General features: G+C 46.2%; 1 protein-coding gene across 1 annotated transcript; it reads left to right on the forward strand.

The window, feature by feature from the left end:
* The first annotated feature begins 1322 nt into the window (after positions 1–1322).
* On the forward strand, positions 1323–23589 carry KRTCAP2 (keratinocyte associated protein 2). Its single transcript, XM_078617390.1, has 5 exons — positions 1323–1445; positions 9775–9929; positions 18438–18501; positions 19381–19447; positions 22025–23589. Exons 1-5 carry the CDS (start codon positions 1442–1444, stop codon positions 22137–22139), a joined length of 405 nt encoding a protein of 134 aa, XP_078473516.1. The 5' UTR covers positions 1323–1441; the 3' UTR covers positions 22140–23589.
* Positions 23590–23904: the final 315 nt, after the last annotated feature.

Genomic DNA, 23904 nt, shown 5'->3' on the forward strand with positions numbered 1-23904 from the left:
GGGCCGGCCTCATGAGAAATTACATTTAAAAATGTTTTCCGATGACCAATTTTTAGTTTCGATCAAATTGAATACCAAATTACATCAGCAGGGGTCGCGCTTGCAACGCCACGCGGCTCATGGATGACATCACAGCAATGGAGCGTGACATTGACAAATTACTGTAAACATGCATTTTCAGCTTTCTTAATTAAGTTCTTCCACTCGTTTATATCTTGTAAAAATAAAACTAGACACATTCTACAATATTCATAATATAAGGGTTTTTTGGGGTTTGGTTACGTAAATGTGTGCATACTCTGGTTCTTTCGGTAAAGTCGCGTAGATGGAACAAATTATAAAAGAACACGACGTTTCGGTCGCAACACAAGCGTCCGTCATCAGGTGAGAAAGAATGATCTGCTGGTGTGGCTATATATAGGCACGGGAGTGGGGGGTGGAGAGTCGTGGCTGCAGGAGTTCACGGGGAGAGGGGGGAGGGTTTGTGGAGATCAGGGACGGGTGGGGGCTGGAGAAATTAGCATGTCCATGAGATCAAATCAAGATAACACATTCCTGCGGAGGGAGCTGGTAGGAACGTTGGGTTGCTCGGTCAATGGCCGGGGTCAACGGCGGCGTGGTGTATTCCGCAAATATGCCCGACTGTGAGGCCGGGCACAAGCCGGCGTGAGTAGGTTAAACGTTGAGTTTTATAAGGGCACCACGGGGTGACCAGATCCTCCCGACCCAGCCCCACCCCTACCACCCCCCCACCCCTACCACCCAGCCCACCCTCCCCACCCAGCCCCGCCCCACCCTCCCCACCCAGCCCCTCCCCACCCAGCCCCACCCTCTCCACCCTCCCCTCCCCACCCAGCCCCTCCCTGCACGACGGACGGACACAATAATCCGCTGTGGGCTGGTGTAACCAGGAGGTTCCTACCAGTATAAATGTGTCGTTAAACCCGCCACCGACCGACAGCCAATTAAGTAAAGTTCGTCACTTAAACAAAAAGTGCCAATTCGTAACTCGTACGGCTCACCGGTGTGTTGGAGAGTAAACTCACAACGATTCGAGTTACGACGTTTCGCCAGTACCAATTATAACTAGCATCATAATTCGACAATCACACTGTGGCCTGAAAAAAATAGAGGGCGCCACGGTGGCGAGACGTTAACTACCTCGCCTGCTATTATTTAAGAGTTTGCATGTTGTCGCTTTCCTTACCTAGAAGAAAATAAAATCGTATTGGGAGGGGCGGGTTGTGACGTCATCGCGCGAGCCACGTCGCAGCAACAACAAAAAACACGATGACGTCATCTCTCTTTGCGAACTTTCAAACCAACCGCCGTGACGTCATCGAGCGCGCGCGCCACGTGACCGCTGCTTCCTTCCCCTCTCTCTCCCCCTCCTCCGTTCCATTCAACTGAGGCCTCTGTGCTGTTAAAAGTCGCAACGACCATGGGTAACTATCCCGGTGGAACACTCGCTGCCTCCGCAGCCGCTGTTGCTGTTGTTGTTTTAATGGCGAGGAGCGAAGTTGTCTTGATATAATGACTCTGGGCTGGTCAAGTTGGGAGCTTCGCCCGTCTCACCTCCCTCCCCCCCTCCCGACGTTGACGTGGCAACTGAGCCTCGGCCTCGAAACGTCTGAACCGCGTCGGGGTTTTTCGTTCGCTCGTCCGATTGTGTCGTGGTTTTTTTGTTGTTGTGTGTGTTTGTGTGTTAACCCTCTCACGCGGCGCATTTCGCTGACGGCAAACACGAACAAATGTCGGGGGTGGTTTCTTTTTTTTAGTGCCAACGGTGATGGGGATTCATCTTCTTGGTTCTTTCGGTAAAGTCACGTAGAATGGAAATAATAAAATAATAAACATAAAACATAATAAAATAATTCTCACGACGTTTATTATGTTTGATTTTTTATTATTTCCATTCTACGTGACTTTACCGAAAGAACCAAGAAGATGAATCCCTGCAGTCACGAAAGCTTTAAATCGGTGATGGGGATGTCCACTACACCTTCGGGGATTTTGTCAACTCGTGAAATGTCATACAAATACGCGAGTCGAGTTGGTTTAATTTAGATTGCAGATTACTTTCCGTGATATCATCATGCTATTGTTGCTGCCACCGTTAAAATGATCAGGCCATGATCAATCAACTGCTGGATGAAGTGTGGGTGGTGGAGAAGATTTAACCATACGCTGGTTAGATTTTGATTTAAAGCTTTTGTGACTGCAGGGATTCATATTCTTGGTTCTTTCGGTAAAGTCACGTAAAAGAAAACAATAAAATAATAAAGAATAATATTTTTAATAAAAAATAATACGATTTTTTTTTATTGCCAAAATAATATATATTTTTTATTTCATTGTTTCCCTTCTACGTGACTTTACAGAAAGAACCAAGCATATACATATGCTGGTTCTTTCGGTAAAGTCACGTAGGTAGAAAAATAAAATATATCACGAAGTTTCACTCGCAACACAATTTTGTAACCATACTTCCCCACGCTGGGCCAGTGCGTGGTTTGTGAATGTTGGCTGAGGAGGAGGAGGCCCCAAGGTTTGAGTGGGATGCCACTTGCCACTGATGGTAGCCGTGGCCGGGGACGAGAACTCTGGCGAGATGGGTTGTTATATCGGTTGATTTCCTTTTTTTTTTATTAACCAGAACGCATGTAATATATCCTTTATTTAACGAATAACTTTTCGATTGGGGTACATTCTCTTTTAAAGTCCTTTATTTTGACCAGGTGCAAGCCCATTGAGAATTGTAAATGTCGTGCCACGTTTTGTTTACGTGACGAACCTTACTAATTGTCTGTTGGCTGGTGGCGGGTTTTACAACCCATTTACGCGATCCAACCCCCCAAAAAAAACCTTTATTATGGATACATTTACTCCATGCCTGGGGTTCCAACGACGACCTAATTTAACTGAATTGTCAATTTCACTGATGTGAAATATTTACAGGACAGTAACATTGCCATGCCAGCTATGTGAACAATAATTATCACATTTTAGATTGTTCTGTGTCCTTGTGAAATAAACAAACGATAGATTTTTTTACGAAAAATATTTTTTTATTTGCTTTGAAAAAAATTACTCCACCGGAAATGCGCTCGATCTTGGTCAGTTATCGAAAGCTAAGCAGATTTTAGTCTGAATTTTGCTTGGAAGGGTGACCACCGTCCGTACACAAATGATTGCAGGCTGCTTACGTGGCTACAATGTCAACAGAGGGCAGTGCAGACAAATACTACAGACAGTCCCCGAGTTACGATGGTCCGACTTACGATATTTCGATCTTACGATAGCGATACGACAAAATTGTAAAATATTTTCCATTTCGCGCGGCAGGCAAACGCAGCAGCGAACGATACGTTCAATGCATGTATGATATGTAGCTTTAGCGATTTAATTTCAGGGTTACCACGATACGATACGTTCAATGCATGTTAAAAGTTGTTATAGCAGATAGGATTGTTTCCTGAAAAAACTTTATATTAAATTGCAGTTCATATAGGTAGGCTAAGAATTTACCTTGTTTTTTTGACTTTACATTTTACTGTGCAATACAGTATTGTAATTAATAAATACATACAGTATATAGTTTATACACTACGGTACTGTAAATGGCTCTGTTTTGCTAAATTATCACCATTCTTTAAGACTCCTCGGTAGGCTAGGCCATCTTCGACTTGCGATATTTTTGACTTACGATGGGGTCGTCGTAACGCATCTCCATCGTAAGTAGAGGACTGCCTGTTTCCTTTGTTCTCCACTTTGCTTCCTACCGTCAATCCTCCCTGAACGATTGTGCGATGTATGGTCAAATAACCCCACAGCCCACACACAGTATCAAGTCCTGCATGCAAAAGGTGCCGTACGTGTAAATTCCAATACTTTTTGATCAGACTAACAGCCAAGTGGCCTTGTGATTAGAACACCTACAACCCATTTGGGAGTTGGCTCAGGCCATCCCTCGATGATTGATAAAGTTAGTGCTATTTTGTGAAAAGTCAGTAGTGGTCTTCCTATGAAGTGAGAGGCAGCTACCATGGCAATGCGGAATTTTCAAAGTGGTTCATGGCCGCAGGTGGAAATAACCACCATCAGTTCAACAAGGAGACACTTTAACTCGACTTATTCCCCATCATACCTTCAGGGTCGATAACATAAGTACCACGTTGTGGCAAGTCAAGAGTTGTGCTATGGATATGCTCTCTCCAATCATATAATGTGAAATTTCCACTGGTCCGCCAGTGAAGATGATTGCTACCCATGCATCAATTAATCGATTAAAGTATATTTGTACGTTCAAGTTGAATGCATAAAATTGTGTATGTGAGAATATTTATACTTTTGGGGTCAGTATGTAATTATTTTAACCCATACAAACACTACAGAGCAATACAAAGCGCCATGGTGAAAACAAACATTTCCAAAATTTAATTGAGATTAAGAAAAACGAGCAAATATAGGCCAAGTAGGGAACACTGTCGTTTAATCATACAGAATAGTTCCTCAACTGGTGAAGGCATAGAGTTGCCCACTGACTTATGGCCTGCTGAAACATAGAGATAGATTATTGGGATCAGACAGGACAGACTGGACCCATTTTTGGTGACAAAAGATGGCATGACGTCACAACCCCACGTGATGTTGCATTGACGTCATGTGACCCACAAGCGCAAGCTAGTCTTGTTTAATGGCCTGCCAGAAAATACTGTAGTTGAAAAAGCCTTTTGACATAGTATTCTGCATTTTACTTTGATTGCTGCTTGCAATTCATATTTGCACCTGTTCTCTTAGTTTGTCTTTGTCCTTCTTGACTATTTTAGCTTTATGAATAGCCAATCAGTTTTCTTGTAATGATCAATATGATTTCCAAATTCCACTGCTAATTTATACGTGTATTTACCCAAAATGTGCCTTTTTACATGCTTTTATTTAACTCACTCTGTTGTTGTCGTATCCTCAATCTTGTAACTCAATTTTAACCCACTTCCCAATGTGGTATCGACTGCAAACTTGGTATACTTATGTCATACTGATGACAATACTATATTCTATCAAAAAAAAAATATATTTTTTAAACATTTTTTAAAAATATGTTATGTTTCGGCTTGGGTCTAATTGTCCACGCTCAATTGACGTTGGCTGTAAATCACCACGGCCCTACGTTATGGCAAGCTTTGCGGCCACTTCCTGGAGTCGTGGAGTTCTGCCATTACGAGTACGGTACATTTCATTAAAGCGTGTTTAAAAGAAAAGTATTTTTTAAATATTACTTATTCCTAAAGTGTTTGTTGAACTTGTGAAGTCAGTTTGTGCTGTGTAGAAACCAAAATTCCAAATTAGAAAGTACAAGAAGATTCTGTAAAGCTGTCCCCACATAATTAGCTTCACAATTCTCTCGTGTGGTAGCGATAATTATTCAAATAGGTCATACTCATTAGTCATTGGCTAGCCACTGCAGGATAAATTCCCCCTTATGCCATCACCATTCCTCATGGCCCATTATGCCACTGGCACATGAATAGATCTCATCGCTTCATCTGCGAAGTCACCCTTTGACGCATTCCCTTCATTTGCTACGGATCTGTTACCCTTCATGTTCATTGGCCAAATTTCGTTTTCACGTTGTGTCTTGGCTAAGCCCACTTAACAGTTAATGCGATGTCTCTGCTTGGCATTTGGCTTCCTAATTCATATGCACCTCTTTTCTGTGTTTCACTGCAATTTTGAACATGCTTCTATTAAAATCACGATGCTTCTATTCAAACCTTTTTAGTTTTTCTATTTGCTTTTGCCCCCCCCCCTGCCTAATCTGGGTAAAATAAAGCACTTTAATTAATCTCGTGTTTGCTGCCCGAAAATGTTTGTGTTCAGTCGCGAGGTCAGCAGAGAGCTTTCGAAGCGGCAGTAGCAGCAGCGGTGACGACTGCACCGTGCTTAAAATAAGTGGGGTCAAGGGAGACCCTTTGTCACGCGTCCATTCACGCATATAAGTACTCTTGGTCCCCCAAAAAATGATATGTTTCATTGAATTGGAAAAAAATCAATGTCACTCAATTGTGTGCAGTGGCCCCGTGCGTGTGATGCACATTCTCACATTGAATAGATCCCGGAGAAGAATTAATGGTTGAATGGAAGTGGTTCATTTTCGGTGACTGCTGCTGCTATTGCTTCTGCTGCTTTTGAGTTGCACACTGCTGCAGAATTATAATTGTTTTCAACCGACCAGCTCATTCATTGTTGTTAGTAATTAGTCGTGCATGGGTATAAAAATGGTTGTACAAATGGTCATGCTATTATTCAGTGGAAGCGTAGATGACCTTTATAACCAGGTAAGAGCCCATTGAATCGATAGATATGGTGATCATTCCCCAGTGGAGACCTGTGTTAAATGAAGTTGAACAAAACAGCAAATGCCATTGTGTAAACAAAAAAAAAACAAAAAATATAGAGATTGAATAATAGATAATACAATATGCAATCGTGAAATGTATATAATAATAATAAGCATTTGAAAAAATATATTTACATTACTCATGTTGCATTAGTTGGGTTGATGACCAAATCACCTGGAATTGACCTGATCCCTTCAGATCCTGGAAGCTAAGCAGTGTTGACCCTGGATAGTGCGTGGATGGGTAACCACGATGCACTACATGTTTTGGGACAGCAGAGGCCATTGCAGCATAGTCCATTTTTACACTAACATTTTTAATGAGATCCACTCTATGGAAAAGCAACAGACTAATTTTGAGATACTGCCTTCCCACCACAGGAACGTGGAATTTTGATCATTGTTTGAAAACCAACAATAGAGATGAACACCAAGCCACGTTCATTTCAGCACGGAGACAATTTGGCTCGATGTCGATTCACTTGATTAAAACAAAATCTTGCAATGTTCACATTCATTTGAGATTGGGGGGCAGCAAACTTGGCATACAATACTCGTGTGAATGTCCTCATGAGGGGGTTTTTCTTTTATTGCCCAATTCAACACGTGCTTTAGCAATGCCATGCAGCAGTGAACAGGCACTGACGGCGAAACAATAGCATGAAATATGGCTCCATTGTAACAACGCTTACTACAAGGCTTTGGCCAGCTACCATAGATACAGTTATCAGATGCCTCCCAATACATCACAAGCAGAATGGACTTAAGCTTTGGCATTGTCTGAAACTAAGTTTCTATTTATAAGCGGGTAAGAGCCCAAAGGAATAAAGTCTGTGTTTTCGTTTTGTTAGGAAGTCAGACTCAGGCTTGATTTCAGCTGCTGAGGCCCCATGGAAATGAGCAGCTCAGCAACAAGGATGACCACAGCCCAAGACCGTCGACAAGTTATTTTATAACTAGAGGAAAAACTAAAAGTTTTCACATGCAAAAAAAAGTATTCACACGCCAAAACTTGCTGCAAACAGGATACACAATAAAGATTGCTTAAAAACAAATCTAAAAGTCGAAAAATCCCGTCAGTTGTTGTGTAAATACACCTTATACCCAGCCTCGGACATGATGCTATCACGTAGTTGCAGCATATGCGGTTGTGGCAGAAGCAATCCTGCTTCATGGTCCTAAAACAAACTTGGCCAAGGTACATTTGGAATTGTAAATATGGAAATTAAGTATTAAATTATATATGACATGAAACGTGACGGAACTTACTGCACACCGGATAAACAGTAGATGATGGATCACATTTATTCAATGGACACAAGAGGGCACACTTGATATACACCATAAACATTATGGAAGCTAAGTTATATTATTCAATCTTGATTTGAAGCTTTCGTGACTGCAGGAATCCATACTCTTTGGTTCTTTCGGTAAAGTCACGTAGGTATAAAATAAAATAAAATATTTGTGGCAGAGGTCATCCTGCAGCATGGCCTTCAACCATGCTTAAGAAGGGACGTTTGAAATATGAAGATTGGTTCTGAGGACATTCTAAAATGTGGCTGCTCTGCAAGACAGAGCACTGGAACCAGCCTGAGTTCACAATCTGGACATGGTCATAGGAGGTTTTCCCCTTTTTCCTGGCAACAAAACTGAAACCTTTTTACGAGGAATCATGTGTGCATTAACCACAATACTTGCGGACAATATGCAAACATAAAAACACACTCTGATAATATATGCATTGTCCTTGAAACTGATTGGTCCACACCAGAGACAGCTTTCTTTTGAGCCTCATCTCAATTGGTGCTAAACCAGAGGACGCCAAAAGGCGTACAGCTCAAAGACAATGCACTATCAAAGTAATGAGGGCTCGGGGTAAACATCTACATCATTAGACCTCCTTTGCCAGTACCAAAATATAATAATAGGGTTTTTCCCCTTTTTACAAGGAATCATGTGTGCATTTACCACAATACTGCATTTTGACCACAAGCAATGTGGTTAATGCACACATGATATTTTGTAAAAAGGTTTCAGTTTTGTTTCCAGAAAAAAGGGAGAAAACCCTATTATTATATTTTGGTACTGTAAAAGGAGGTCTAATAATCTAGACATGGTCAAAGAGCACTTAGGAGGTGTCCCCCGTAAGGATTCTTGAACTTCCTGTTGGGTGGGCAATGTTCGTTAAATGGTGAGCTGATTTGGATTCAAGAACTTTGAAGATCGTCGGCCCTCGTACATCTCTGCGTAACTCCAGGGAGGGTGAGGTTATTCTTAGAGTAAAGCTCACAGTGCGGAGTTCTCGTTAATGAAACATAGTTTTCTGGCACTCACAGTTGAGAGGTTGTAAGTAGAGACAATATATTCGGAGCATAACGGAGCGGTTCACCTCGCAAAGGCCTAACAGAATAGTAGAGGAAGTACCCCTCGCTCAGCAATGCCCCCCCACTCCTTCCCCCACCATTCCCATCTACCCACCCTTGGGTGCCCCCCCCCCCTTGTGCATGCCAATCCTCCAGGCATCCCCATCCTCCTGTAGCCCCCTCCCCCACCCTATAAACTTGAACAAAAATCTTCCAGGTAAGACCCACTGAACTGTATAGCTCTTTTTCAGAAGCGACCTTGCATTCACAAATGATCACTCAACAAAGTGGCTTATCATCACGTGGAAATGTATAGCGGCCAAATACTTTAAACGCACGTTGATTTTAAATGTGGAGGGAAAAAAACGGAGGCCCCGGAAAAAAAAGCCACGCTCCCGCGGGAGAGAGAGACACGGACATTCCAAATATACAGCAGGCGTCACTGTCGGGATCGAATCCACGACCTCCTGCATACCAGGCGAGGGAGATAACATCTCACCACCATGGCACTCGCACCCCCTCCCCAAGCGCACCCTTGCCAGTGGTGCGTGGCCCCTCGTACCAGGCACCCTGCATCGTGGCCCTCCACCCCTCCCCCCACCCTATGCTGGGCCCCTTTCCCCTGATATCACTCACTGGACGTGAAGCAATGGGGAGGGACCCAATGAGGACACTGGGGGATGATCAACGGCACCACGGCAAATGTGTATCTATTTATATAGATGTACTGCTGTGGGAAAGCCACAGGACTCGTCCTGTGTTAAGACTGGCTCACCTGTCCCATCCACCCATCCAGTATTCATATATACATAAGAAGCACTTCCTTTTTGAGAAACATCAGCAAGCATTCGATTAACGCAAGGTGACGTGCTTTAGTAATGACACTGCACGTCGCCCCAAAGGCGGCACAAGCACCGTGGTGATGTCACCGCCACTTAGCGGCGGTCGTCGTGTGTGAATTAACGTGTGTATATGTATTTGGTTATGTATTTCTGTGTGTGTGTGTAGCCGTGAGCCCAGCGGTTTCGTTCCTGCTGTCGTCGCTGCTGTCCCTGCTGCTGTTTGCCGGCATGCAAATGTACAGCCGGCAGCTGGCAGGGGGCGAGTGGCTCACCATCTTCGGAGGATTCCTGGGATCTGTGCTCTTCCTCTTCTCCCTCACCGTATCCTTGGTGGCAGAGCCCGGCATGGCTGCCCTTCCCCCCCCACAGTCGAGAGCATCCGGGCGGATCGTGTGTCTGGCGTTCCTGCGTTCTGGCTTGTTGCATCACTGAGCCAACCGCAGCACCCCCCCCCCCCCCCCCGTTGTATTCTAACACTGGTCAACACACTTTTTCTGGCATAAGGTATTCCAACGGTTTTTAATGTAATTTTGGGGTGCTGATTCCAAATCTGGCATCAGTTTTTGTCTATCACATCAGGTTTTTGAGATATCAAATATTGCATTTTTAATAAAAACTGCAGAATAAAAATATTAAATAAATGTGGATATCTATATAAAATGATATTATAAACACACCATCCTAAAAATACAGCACCATATTTTAACACTAAAGCAGTCACTGACTCGCAACAACTTGCAATCATAAGTGACAGAGTTAATTTCGGGTAAAATCAATGAAAATGGGGTATGCCGGTAGCATAAAAATGAGATGTGATAGAGCAAATCTGAGATCAGATTTGGAATCAGCATCCTGAAATTGGTCTAAAACAGCTGCAAATGTCCAGGCCAGATTTTTTTGTTGTTGACCACTGTAATCGGCCCAGATTCCACCTTTAACTCTGAGGCCCTTAGCTGTGCATTAATTCAGGATGTGTAGGATTCAACCTTTTCTCGTTTAAATCAATGTTCGTGGATTTATTAACAAATATGTGAATCCACGTCGGTGCAAACAAAAAGAAACAAAAAGCACCAATGCATCCGTATGAAACTTACATGCAATCTGGTGCTTGTATAATGAGCATAATTTAACTTCAATCGGTGATTGTCACATCTGTGGTGGCAGCACTTGTGATAATGTAGTTGGAGCACTCAATTCGCAATCTTCTCTCCATTGTTGATGAAACGACTACTGCCTTGATGGAAACACAACTGTTGTTGTTCTGTGGATAGAAACACGCCTGCCATACTAACGTGGAATTTACACCACTGGCTCAGCGCAACTAATGGAGATGATCACTACTTGATAATGAAACTAAACTCAATGATTTGTTTTTATTTTACCAGGTAAGGCCCACTGAGCTATTTTGCTATTTTTCAGAAGTGACCTGGCCACAAATGATAGCTCAACGAAGTGGCTTATCATGTGGAAATTTACAGCAGCCAAATACTCTACATATATATTTCCCAATGTGGAGGGAAAAATCGGAGGACCAGTAGAAAAATGCGCACTCATTAGAGTGGAGTGACATCTTAACTTCTGGCAAAAAACGATCCTTCACATAATGATGTCTTTCTACTCTAAAATGAGCAATGCACATTCCCAATGTTTCATTGGATGTTGAGCACTTAGACCTGTAATTTGATGTAAAAAAATAATGATGCTGATGATAACAATGCAGGTAATGATAATAGATGTATCCATATTGTCAAATACCGTGAGTTGAAAAAAATGAGCGGCTCCGGTTACTAATTACCCCATTGAGGAATGTCTCTGCTCTCGTTATCATCACGAGATGTAACTTGATTCCGCTTCAAAGCCCACGGTATCACGTGGGTACAAAAAAAATGCTGATTCAGCACTACACGCATCTCTGGCTTAAAACGCAATTTTTCAATTTCATTTATTGATGTATTGGGTGCAACGGCATACACTTAATCTGTGATTCGGGGGCAAGGTTGATGGATCACACCAAAACACAGCCTGCAGGGCAAAGCGGAAGCAGTATCAGCGAGTAGGTTCGTGAACTATTTGTTGTAGATTGAAGCATGCTGTCCCCCGTTCTCCGCGTGGGTTTTCTCCTCTCTTATTCTGATCTGGAGCTCTGCCTTCACGGTGGCTCCTTGGCTGACATCCTCGCCATCCTATGTTATCTGCCTTCCTCTTTTCCACAAATGCCCCTTCAGCTCCTCAAACATTCCAAGCCTCCGGCTTCATTCTTTCCCTTAAATTCTTCTGTCTATGATGTCCTTCATTAAGCTGTCTTCATGGTGACTTACGTAGCTTTTCTGTACTCTCCTCCCATTTTATCACACCCCACATACTAAAAAGTCAGAAACGCTAAATGAGCCTTGCGTAAAGTATTGAAATGCTTACTTTCATTGATCATGAATTAAGTTTTTATTATTATCACCGTCATAATCATCAGAACCGCTAGGCTGATAGTTTTTTTGCTCGTGGAAGAAAAACCAGAGCTTCTTGGAGAATACCCACTCGTACAAGAGGATAACACCACCTAAAAATCTGCACAGTCAGATGGACGTGAACCCACTTGCTGTACTGCCTGGCAAGCAGGTTTGGGAGTTTCACAACACACAGTGATCACTGTGATCTGCCTATCCCCACCTCCAAAATGCTGGATGGGGTTATATTTGTTGAAAGAATCAGAACTACCAATCCTATGCGAACTGGTCCAGTGCTGACCATTCTGACCACTGTTTATCCCTGCTGCCGAAATATTTTAAATGTATACAATTTTTATTTTTCGGTTCAGTGTAGCGCAATGATTTAGACAGAGTGCTCTTGCCAATAACGTCCTGTAACCCAGAAGCATTTGTTTAACAAGCCTGACTTGCTGATGACACCCCGAATGTCTTGCTTGCCTAAACATACGTTGCTAGATAATGTTGGTTTGCAGAGCCAACAGGCTGATGTAGTTTTAAAAATAAAAATGTACAATTTGAGACACGGAACAGAGTTACGCTTGCACAAGAATAATGACGAGGTCATGCTCACAGCAGGCCACGTAATAATAAACCGCAGCTACACTTTTATTATTCCGCTCTCGGCTTCTCTCTTGGGCTGCCGCCGCTCTCTATTCGAATGCTTCGGCCCGGAGCCTCCTTTGCCTTTTACTCACCGCTGGGCCACTTTAATGGAGACACTGAAAGCGGCCATTTATTTCACCGCAGGCCTTTCCCGGTTTAAAGCCCGAAGACTCACTTCCTTCCCTGTAATTTGGAAGCAGATGCGTTGCTCGTACGGAGGCGGTGTGCGACGGCGTCGATGCGAGCGGGCGCGCAGCTGGTGTTACCTGTGGCGTGAAAAATTGCCTAGACACTTGTAGGTGGCGGCAGTGGCTTCGTGGTTAGCACGCTCGACCCGAATCCCGTTGCTCGTAGGCAGAGGTCGCAACCGGGTACCTGATACCCGTACCCTACCCGATACCCGGCTACCCGTACCTGGCCAGGTACGGGTAGCCGTTTGCGACCCTGGTGCGGCTGGATACGGGTACGGGTAGACCGTGAGTCACTGGTGAGTAACCGTTTGTCACTCATTTCCCAACGTCTTGTCTCTTCTCACAATTCAAGTTCCTAGAATCAACCCACCCGCGCCTGCAACATGGCTTCATCCCAGAGGTCGCAATCAGGTACCCGATACCCGTACCCTACCCGTACCCGGCCGGGTACGGGTAGGGTACGGGTACGGCCGGGTACGGGTACCCGTTTGCGACCCTGGTGCGGCTGGATACGGGTACGGGTAGACCGTGAGTCACTGGTGAGTAACCGTTTGTCACTCATTTCCCAACGTCTTGTCTCTTCTCACAATTCAAGTTCCTAGAATCAACCCACCCGCGCCTGCAACATGGCTTCATCCCAGAGGTCGCAATCAGGTACCCGATACCCGTACCCTACCCGTACCCGGCCGGGTACGGGTAGGGTACGGGTACGGCCGGGTACGGGTACCCGTTTGCGACCCTGGTGCGGCCGGGTACGGGTAAGGAATCAAAACCCGTTTGCGACCTCTGGTCGTAGGTTCTACTCTAGCTTGCTTCGGCGCTGTGGAAACATTGGCAATGCAAAAACGTGTATCTCGTCGCAACGGGACACCAGCATAGGGGGAAGCAATACGATGAGAATCCTGATCAGAGGGCAACAAAGCTGATCATCAATAGATGGCTGCTAAAATCAGTGAACACTTTGTGATATGGAGAGAGTGGCTCCCGGGATATAGGAGTATTGCATTTCTTCTAGATTTGAAGCTTTCGTAACTGCAAGGATTCATACTCTTAGGTTTTTTCAGTAAAGTCGCGTAGGTAAAAATAAGTAAATAATAAAATAATATTAATTATAGAAATAAAATAATAAATCACGACGTTTCGGAGGCAACACAAGTTTCCATCATCAGGTGGGACCATCACAGCTAAATTTACTGTATCCTCACTTGATACGTGATTTATTATTTAATTTCTAAGATTATTTATATTATTTTATTATTTACTTATTTTTACCTACGTGACTTTACCGAAAAAACCTAAGAGTATTGCATTTCTTACCCACTGGAAATGATTGTTGGCCCAAATCTTGCATGAGTGGAGAGGTGCTTTGCCTCGGCTTAGCATTGTTCAATATCGCACGGCATCATTAGCTGATGTTTGATCCTCGTCAATGATTTCACGTGCTCTTTAACATCCACTCTCCAGTAGACTGCACGCTTTGGTAATTGCATCGGCCCGCAGTGTTAAAACATGTTCGCTGAAAGGGGATCATAATGGCTCTTGTTCGGCGCTAATTTTCTTCTGGATTGAGGCCAAGTGGACGGGCACAGGGAATTTCAGTCCCTTGACGTTGAAATAAATCACATTATACCTGGGCAACAATGGCTACATTGTCCCGTCTGAATGCTTGGCAGCCCACGGACAGTTAGCGTTCAGTGCGCAAGTACGAGCACGATCGAATCGCCCATGAAATGACGGGGAGAGGTAGCTGCCCCAACAAAAGTTGAATGGTTACTGTTGAAAGTAACGTTGTTTTAAAAGAAAGGATTGTCAAGTTTTATTGTCATATTGGTTTTCACGTGCCCGAAACTACCTTGTTTGTTATAAAAACTGGAAAAAATGTAGAAATTTGCAAAAAGGTTGAGACATCTGCAGAAAAATTAATGGGAGAACATACCGAGGTAATTGCGCAAAACCCACACTCACGAGAGGAGAGTGGTTTGCTTCTGACAATGTGGGGATGTGGGCACCACGGTGGTGAGGCGTTAACTACCTCGCCTGGTATACAGGAAGTCATGGGCTCGATTCCAACCCCGACGCCTGCTGTATATTTGGAGTGGAGTTTGCATGTTCTCCCGGTAGTCACGTGAACTTTTCTCCGGGTCCTCTGGTTTTCCCCCTCATTTTTAGTTTAAAATAGTTTCATGGGCAAAACCTACCCTCACGAGAGCTGGCTACCAGTACCTTCCACGTCAGAAGAATTGCTCGTGAGGAGAGCAATTTGCTACTGACAATGTGGGAATGTGGCCTGAGGGAAAGTGCTTTGAGAGGTGAAACTTATTCCAGGCTGAGTCCAAAGGGCGAAATACATTTACGTAGTCTTTCCATCGTATTATTAGAATGCTTTGGTTTACCCAGAAAAGCCTCGCCGAGTTTCGAGACCTTTTTCAGAAGGGTCCTGCCAAGTTTTCGCACGAGAGGGCGACGTTGCTGCTGCTGCTCTCTGCAATCCAAATTGAAGTAATTTTGCAGGGAATTTTTCCCCACGTGGATGCTTGTCCAGTGCCAGTAAAAAAATGTTTAACGTTATTTTAGCTATGGGCGGGAAACTGGAGAACCCAGAGGAAACGCAAGTCGAACAAGGGGATAACTTACAGATAGGTACCCCAGTTGCAAATCAAACCCAGGCAGCCCACAGATGATACATTTTAATAAAAAGAATACATGCAAATATATAAATGAGCTAGTAATTCAGAGTCATGTTACATTGGGTGAGATACTGGGCAATCCAGCCTCAAGATCACAGGGAACCTCACCGCAGCACGTGACCAGCACAACGCGGACAAAAATTAAACGATGCAACTGTGTTGGCTAAACATCGCAGTGCTGAAAACTTCTTTGCCGACTACAACGTCACCGCCAAATGCAGAAACTTGACAGGACCCTCCTGAAAAAAGAGTCTTGAGACTCGGGTGAGACATTCCTGGGTACACGAGCCTCTCAAAAAAATGTACAGTGATGTTATGAACGCCATTAAACCCTTCGCTTATAACACAGACATTTTGAGCCTTACCGTGTGGAATTTACGTAGATTCTATGGAAACGTAATGCATTCATCATGGGACCTCCTTTGCCAGTACCAAAATAGACTAATAGGGTTTTTCCCCTTTTTTCTGGCAACAAAACTGACAACTTTTGCAAGGAATCATGCTTACATTAACCACAATACTTGCAGTCAAATGCAAACAAAAAACAAAACTCTGATAATTTATGCATTGTCTTTGAAACTGATTGGTCTACACCAGAGACAGCTTTCTTTGGAGCCTAGTCTCATATGGTGTTCGACCAGATGACGCCAAAAGGTCGAACACCATATGAGACTAGGCTCCAAGGAAAGCTGTCTCTGGTGTGGACCAATCAGTTTCAAAGACAATGCATAAATTATCAGAGTATTGTTTTTCTTTTGCATTTGACTGCAAGTATTGTGGTTAATGTAAGCATGATTCCTTGCAAAAGGTGTCAGTCAGTTTTGTTGCCAGAAAAAAAAAGGGGAAAAACCCTATTATTAGTAATGCATTCGCCGAACCGATTAATCGAAAGCAGCAATCGACAGAGCAATTGATTATTTCAGCCGGTCACCGTGGCAGCTGTTCCGTGGCCATAACGTTGTACCGCCGGCGGAACGACGTGTGTAAATAACGACGGCCTCGTCAAGGTCACTCATCGCTTTCCGCGTCGGGTCACGAACTTTTCAATCGCGCTGCCGTAACGTGCGCGGGGAAGGGCGGCTCGGCTGGAGGGATTAGGCCGAGGGGCCGTGACGGCGAGAGGCGGCCCCCCATGATTGATGCGTCGCGAGGTGGCGCGCGGCGACGAGCCCGAGCGAGCGAGCGAGCGAGCGAGCGAGCGTGAGCTTTCTGCCGCCTGTAATGAACCCTCTTGAGTGATCGTCGGTAATCGCCGCGCTTTGCTCGAGCTGCGAGGTGATCCACGAACGCTGCCGCAGCTGCCTCTGTTATTGTTCATTCATTAGGTTATGAGCTCATCTCTTTCCCCTTAGGCGGAAAGCTCCTGTGCTCGGGGCAATGAAGTGTCTGCGCTTTGCGATCGCGACGGCGCAATTCCATTTGGATTTCACGATGAGTCTTTAAGTGCACTTGTATTTCAAGGTGCTGTGCAATCGGGGAAAGGGCAACAACGCATCTGATGAACTAGATTGCGGGGTAATAATGATCTAATGTAAAACGGATTGCGGCAGGCTCCGGTACATCTCTTGCTGTAAGAGATTCAAGTCGTTTTGCGCAAGTGTCGGAACAGGAGGACAAACGGAAGTTTAGACGCATTAGTCACGTTGGCTTGAGGATAGTGGGCAGGGCACGTCCGTAGCTAAAAGTGTTGAAATGGCCACTGGTCGAGGAGCAGCAGCAAAGCGGCAGCCAAAGGAGGGAAGGTGTGCCCCAACAGGAAGCATGCAGTGCAAAGAGGGAGCAATTAAATCATCTAATGCCGGTACTAGATGGCAGAGGTCGTAACCGGGTACACGATATCTGTACCCTACCCGATACCCGGCTACCCGTACCAGGCCGGGTACGGGTACCTGTTTGCGACCCTGGTGCGGCCGGGTACGGGTAGGCCGTGAGTCACTGGTGAGTAACCGTTTGTCACTCATTTCGGGTAGGGTACGGGTACGGGTAGGGAACGGGTACCCGTACCCGGCCGGGTACGGGTACTCATTTGCGACCCTGGTGCGGCCGGGTACGGGTAAGGAATCAAAACCCGTTTGCGACCTCTGCTAGATGGGTTGTTGCATCGCAGGACCTTGATGGATGGCGATGGCTTGGGGAGACAGTTCAGAATTAAGTTGATGGCTGATGATTAATTGAACAATGGAATTGTAGGATAGAATGATAAGTCGGTTTTAGTCCAAATTTAAATTGGCTCCCTGTGTGAATGAGCCATGGGGTAGTGCTCACCTCTGTTGGCTGCCCTGAGCGGTGGAAATTCCACATTCCTATGCCGTTTGGCCTTTGTCTTCAAATCAACCCCTGTTTACTTCCAACCAACGTTGTTCTTATTTTGTTGTGTAGGGGTAGTTGGTGATCACAGCCTGATCACAAATGAGTGAAAAAATAAACTCCATTAAAGTTGGTTCCTCATTGAAGCCTGCGTTTTAAGCTCTGAATGCTACATATATTTGGGTTTGATTGAGGGCATAAACATTGTAGAAAATGCGCACAACATGGGCCATTAAAGCGATTCCAGCGCCAGTTCTGTGTCTTGTCATTCTCAGGGGCAGCTCTCCTTGCTGCGCACAGTTGCGATGGAATGGAAATTTCATCTCGCGACACGCTGATGGCGCAATTGGAAAGAGAATTTGGGGAAGGGAAATAAAGGAGAAATCGAGCCTTCTGCCAGGTGTTTTGAGCTCCTTGCTGCCACGGCAGACAAAGCATGTGCGCGGCACAATAGGGGAACGCGACGTGATGATTACTTTATGATAAGGGCGCGGACAAAAAAAACACGCGGTCGTGTTCGAGCGATGAATGTGCGGTTTCCTTAATGCCCTCGCACAGGCTTTCAACAACCTGGAGAGCATCATCTTTGGCAAGGGATTCCAAGCCAGGATATTTCCAGAGAGTAAGCACCGTTTCCTTAAATCAATTAGAGAGACACGACAAAGAGTGGGCAAGCTCCCGGTCAAATTGAGGACATCGGCCCTCGTCCCCTGTGTACGGCCCTGCATGGCCAGTTGGGGGATATTCCACGTTCCTATGGCAGTGGCGAGTCTCCCCCGTTGGACAGCCACGGTTGACATTCCCCCGCAAAAGTGGTTGCTCATTGTATTTGCCCGGAGGGATGATGGGCTTAGTCAACCCCCCCCCCCACCAATCAGGATGCGAACTCCGCGACCTTGCAATTGCAGGCCGCTCAATCTACAGTCGAGCAGCCACCTGGCCGGATTAACAAAATCACAAAAGGTACCTTGGATATAAACCAGGGGAACCTCGGTGGTAAGTGCATGTGTGGCTTCACTGGAGCATTAAATGGGCAGCGAGAGTTATCGCTATGGTAATCTTTCTATGTATATATATGTGTATATAGCAGAGCGGTGGTACAGTGATTAACGCGCAGGCGCTGTGAACCCAGCGACTGGAGTTTAATTCCCAGCCACGGTTAATGTCAGGGGTGAGTGATGTCGGAGCTGATATTCGCCGACCATCACAAATTGGCGTGGTGAGGTATGGTCGAACAGATCCCGTGACCAAATGTACGAAAAAAAATCGATGTAATCTGACCAAGTGGTGCTGGGGATAGCGCCCACTGACTTCATAAGCATGGGTTTGAATCCCAGCCAGGGGTGTAACTCGGACAATCATCCCTCCACTCTCAAGAAAATTCAAGAATTGGTCATAATATGGGAAGAGTGGCCACTGCCACCTTTGACAAGTGGTGATTGTGTTGAACTCTAAAGCTGACTTTTTCTCAAAATTGTGTGCGTGTCTGTCTGTGTTGCAGTTGCGCTGTGCCTCCTGCTATCCATGTTTGCCTCCGGGCTTATCCACAGGGTGTGCGTCACCACGTGGTACGTATCTCCATCCCCGCTGCTCCCCAAGGGCGGCAGGCTTTGGTTAGCTTGCAGTAGGCGGTTACATTGCCCCATCGTGGGGCAGGCTGTGCTTTAGTTGGGGCAGTCAATTCGCAATCGTAATGGTGAACTAAACATCAAGCGGTGGATTGTGGGTTTAACCGTGCGAGAGCACGGGTTAAGAACCAATCGCCGCATTTGTCATTCACGCTGCCTCTAACCAAGTCGCCTGGAATGCGCCTGATCCCGTGAGGCCTTGGAAGCTAAGCAGGTGTGAGCCTGGACAGCACTTTGGTGGGCGACCGCCATACATGTATGGATGTTGAACCTCTTTCGCGCCGGTATGTAGGCAACCGTGCAAATCGGAGGTGCATAACAGGTGTTATAGGTCGTGGGGCTCGACGGTGGGCCCTCAGAGGGCAGTGGGGCACGACATGGTTGTGCTGTACTTCCGTGTCCCCATGTCGATGCTCGCCCGTGTATCGCAGCAAATTGTATAACTGGCTGACACTTCAGACCACGAAAGCTCTTGAGAGTGGAGAGAGTGGAGATCACACGAGTCGTCGCAGTGCGTGGTGTGATTTTTGACGTTGCATGTTTGAGGCCGCGAGTTAAAATGCAAATCGGGGAGGTCAACCCTTCCATGCCTCCCTCCAGATTTTAAACAAACGGCGCACCACCCATGTGTGAAATCCAACAGCAGGTTGTCGTGTGGTTAGACTGCCCCCCACCCCCTCCAGTGTAATGTGGAATTTCCACCACCGTGGACCCGAGGGCCAACCGGTGGAGATGAGCACCAGACCCCCGTCGTGGTCGAGCAAAACGAAAGCCACTTTTGACTTTGACCTGTTCAGCGTGAATGTATGTGTACAAGCGTGTCTGTGTGTGCGTACAAGCGTGTCTGTCTGTGTGTGTGTGTGTGCGTGTGTTGGTTGGGTAACAGGGAGCGGCAGTGTAGCGGTCAGCGTTGCTGCACAACAAACCCAGCAACTTGAAGCGCGATTCCTGCTCAAGGTCAACACCAGTGACGATTACACTGTGTAACAAAAAAAAAATATTTGTTCCTGGGTGATAAGTGTTATTTCCTAATTGCTTATGCCTCCAAGGTACAGAAAATGGCTATTATTTCCCACAAACTTAGCTTTTGTGACCAGGACAGTGATATTTAGAAATTGACCTATTTTCAAAGGGGTAACGTGGTGTGCGTTTGTGTCTTTCGTTCACGTAAAGTCTTGGTCACAAAAGCAAAGTTTGTGGGTAATAATAGCCATCTTCTATACTTTTTAGGCATAAGCAATAAAAAAACAACACTTAGTACCCAGGATCAAAAATTGTGTTACATTGTGTTATCTGAGCCAGTCCTCTGAGCGTCCCCTAGGTCGTCTCAGCCTGTATTGAGTACCGGTATTGTGTGTGAACATCGCCATAGGGGAGACAAAGGCGGCCCGGAATTGTGCTGGCCACCTGACACCCGCGCGTATCGTGCAGACCTTCCTGGGTGCTCGCTACAGCACTTGACCAAAAAATCTGTTCAGGCTATGCAGGGGATCTTTGTCTTTCCATGTTGGATATCTACAGTGTGTGTTAGGTGCGCGTTTGGTAGATGTGTGCGTAGGCCTCGGCAAGGTAAGGTAATTTACCCTTTTTACCGGGTAAAAGGGTAAAGGTAAAGGTGTCAACATGACAAGGGGTAAGGGTAAAGGGTAGGGTAAAGGTAGGCTCGTTGCGTTTTACCTTACCTGCTAAAGGGTAAAAGGTAGGGTAGAGTGATTGTATTGTGGTAAGGTGAAAGGTAGGGTAAAGGTAGGCTCGTTGTTTTTACACTTTTACCTTACCTTGCCGAGGCCTACGCGTGCGCATCGTTTTTTGCGCGGAAAATAATTAACGGCGGCGGGGGGGGGGGGGGTTTGTAGCAACGTTATAAAACTACGCGTTTTGCAGGTTTAATAACCATAAAAAAAACATTCTACGAGCGTTGTTGCACCGTGTGAACAGGGAGAGGAATTGTGGCGCTCCGCGCGAGAGAAACGGCGCGGCAAAGTGGAATCGGCCATCACCGAGAGTCTTATTAAAGCAGTCGCTTCCTTGCGTCCGGTTTGCTTGTGCGCAAAGAAACCTCCCCCCCCCGCCCCCCGCCCACTGCACCTCTCGTGCCGTGCGCCATGAATAGAGAAATATGATAATAATACAGCTCATTAGGATGAGAGATCGCGGTGCCGTCGCCAAAATGCATTCATCAAGAATTGGCAAGGTCCACAGAAAGTAAATCTCGTCAAGTAGAGGGAGCAGATTATTAGGGGTAGGTATAGTGGGGGCGGTGGGGGCGGTGGGGGCAGAGTGGGTTGGTAGAGAGGGGATGTATTCGGGGGTCGGGTCCCCAAATGGGACTTGATTTGCATTCTTTTAACCCTGTCCTGTTCTGAGACGTCTGCAGCCGGGGCGTGGTGTCGGCCACCCACCCCCTCGTGTGCCGTGCCGGCCTTCATAGGTGCTCGCTAACAGCACTTGCTCTTAACAGCCCATCAAAGGCTTCTTGCGTTGCATCGTTGTCTTTGTGTGTGTGTGTGAGTGCAGCTTCATATTCTCCCTGGTGGCTCTCTACTACCTGAATAAGATCTCGTCGACCGTATACCAGTCGGTGCCTACTGCGCAAGCGGCCGTCAAGCCAGTGAAGAGCAAGAAGAAGTAGAGCTGCCGAGGGCTGGGGAGGGGGGGGGGAGACGCGACGCCGACCAGACTAAGTCAACCAAATGTTAGCGGGGAATCAGTGCGACAACAACAATAACAGCTGCTCCACACACGTTCCTCTGTGTGGTCTTATCCGCGTGGGTGCATGCAATTGTGAGCGAGCGAGCGAGCGTGTGTGTTTGTGTTTGTCGGGAGTGGGCGTCTTTGTTATGGTAATCATCTTTTCATATTACGGCACTCGAGGATGCGGTCATGTCGGTCGCCGCCGTGCGGCTGGCTGCTTTTCCTCCCTCGCCCCGTGCCGATGTTGACCACACCGCCGCCCTCCCCCCCCCCACCTCTCCCGAGGTTGTAATTTCAGTCCGAGTGACCGTTCACTGTAGGGGGAATTCGCCAACCACTGCTACCGCTCTTCCCGCGAACACACTTGCCCCTGGCACTCTAGAAGGTCAAACTTGGTGGGGGGGCGGGGAGGGTCTTTGGTGGTTAGAGGACTGCGCTGCAGTGGCCAGCAATCTGCCGTCCATTTTCCGGGGCTCGTGCGTTGGCTGTCTAAAGCAGCGTGGCAACCCCTGACAGTGAGCAGTCGTGTCGACTAAACAATAAAAAAACTACTGCGTAGGCCAAGATGCGAGCTGTGATGGCAACGCGTCGCGGCCTGACAAAGCGGTTCAGCAAGAATGCAATCTCGCGACCGGTTTCGACCTTCTGGATCTCATCGACGGTGCAAGGGTTCTTGCCCAAGTAATCGGTTGTGTGATTGATGATAAAGTCGCTGGTCGCTCTGCAAAGGGAGTTTTCGTAGTTTTGTGGGCAGAACTGATCCGCATGAGCAAACCCCCGTGTCTCGCTTGCGGCAGCCGGTTTACATTGTACTCTTTCATTCCCAGACATCCGTACGTACACCACTTTCCGTATTGCGGTTTTGGGTGCGTGTTAAAGTGGACTCGCTCAGCTCTCGGAGGCTGGTTAGCCGACTCTGGGCGCTCTTTTGTGGACGGCGGGCGTACTTGGGGGTTTTCCACCTTGATTTTGTGCAGCCCTCATAGTTCGCAGCGGACTTGTGTTATCTAACACGTTGATCATCTCACTGCCGCCACGTTGTTATCGGTCACAGCCTTGGGTCAGCCTTCAGGTCAATTCAGCCTAACATGAGTGTCTGGTGTTGGTATCATAGACGAAGGCCAGTGAGACAGAGACAAGCCTGGCTTGCGTGTCGTTCGTTAGTGTGCCGAGCCGAGCCAGCCCAATTAGGTGTCCACCAAACAACTGCAGCCCCAATGTCCTTTGTACAACTTAACGGGGACATCTGTGTGTGTATGTGTGTGTGCGCCCATACGCGTGTGTGCCCAAATTAGTCTGTGTCATAACGTGGCAGAACATATACGTGTGAGTTTTGGCAGCCAACTTATTAACAGGAACAACACCTTAATAAAATGTGATTTGTTAAATTCTGAACAGTGTGTTTCATTAGCAGGGGTTTACGCTGATTGTTCTGTTTTGCCCGTTATAATTACTTAACCGAGGCATGTTTCATTTATACATGCAGCACATAATTATTCCCCATATCAGTCAATTTGCACTGTGGTGTTTGGTGCTTATACAATGCATGGCTGATTTATAAAGCATCTAAAATGCAACTGCACCAGCAGACCACCGGTACATTAGTGTGACACGATCACCGTATAGGCGGGTCTTGTAAATATTATCCGCATGTACGGCGGTCGGCAAACCTGCAGCTCTGAAGCTGCGTTATTCACACGCAT

Source organism: Lampetra planeri, chromosome 53, assembly GCF_965212315.1.
Source record: "Lampetra planeri chromosome 53, kcLamPlan1.2.h2, whole genome shotgun sequence".
NCBI lineage: Eukaryota > Metazoa > Chordata > Hyperoartia > Petromyzontiformes > Petromyzontidae > Lampetra > Lampetra planeri.

What these genes read in the sequence shown, in the direction of transcription:
- KRTCAP2 (XM_078617390.1), top strand. An exon ending in TCTTCCTCTTCTCCCTCACC is followed by an intron (nt 9,930 to 18,437) that starts GTATCCTTGGTG and finishes GCCCTCGCACAG; the next exon opens with GCTTTCAACAACCTGGAGAG. An exon ending in AGGGTGTGCGTCACCACGTG is followed by an intron (nt 19,448 to 22,024) that starts GTACGTATCTCC and finishes GTGTGAGTGCAG; the next exon opens with CTTCATATTCTCCCTGGTGG.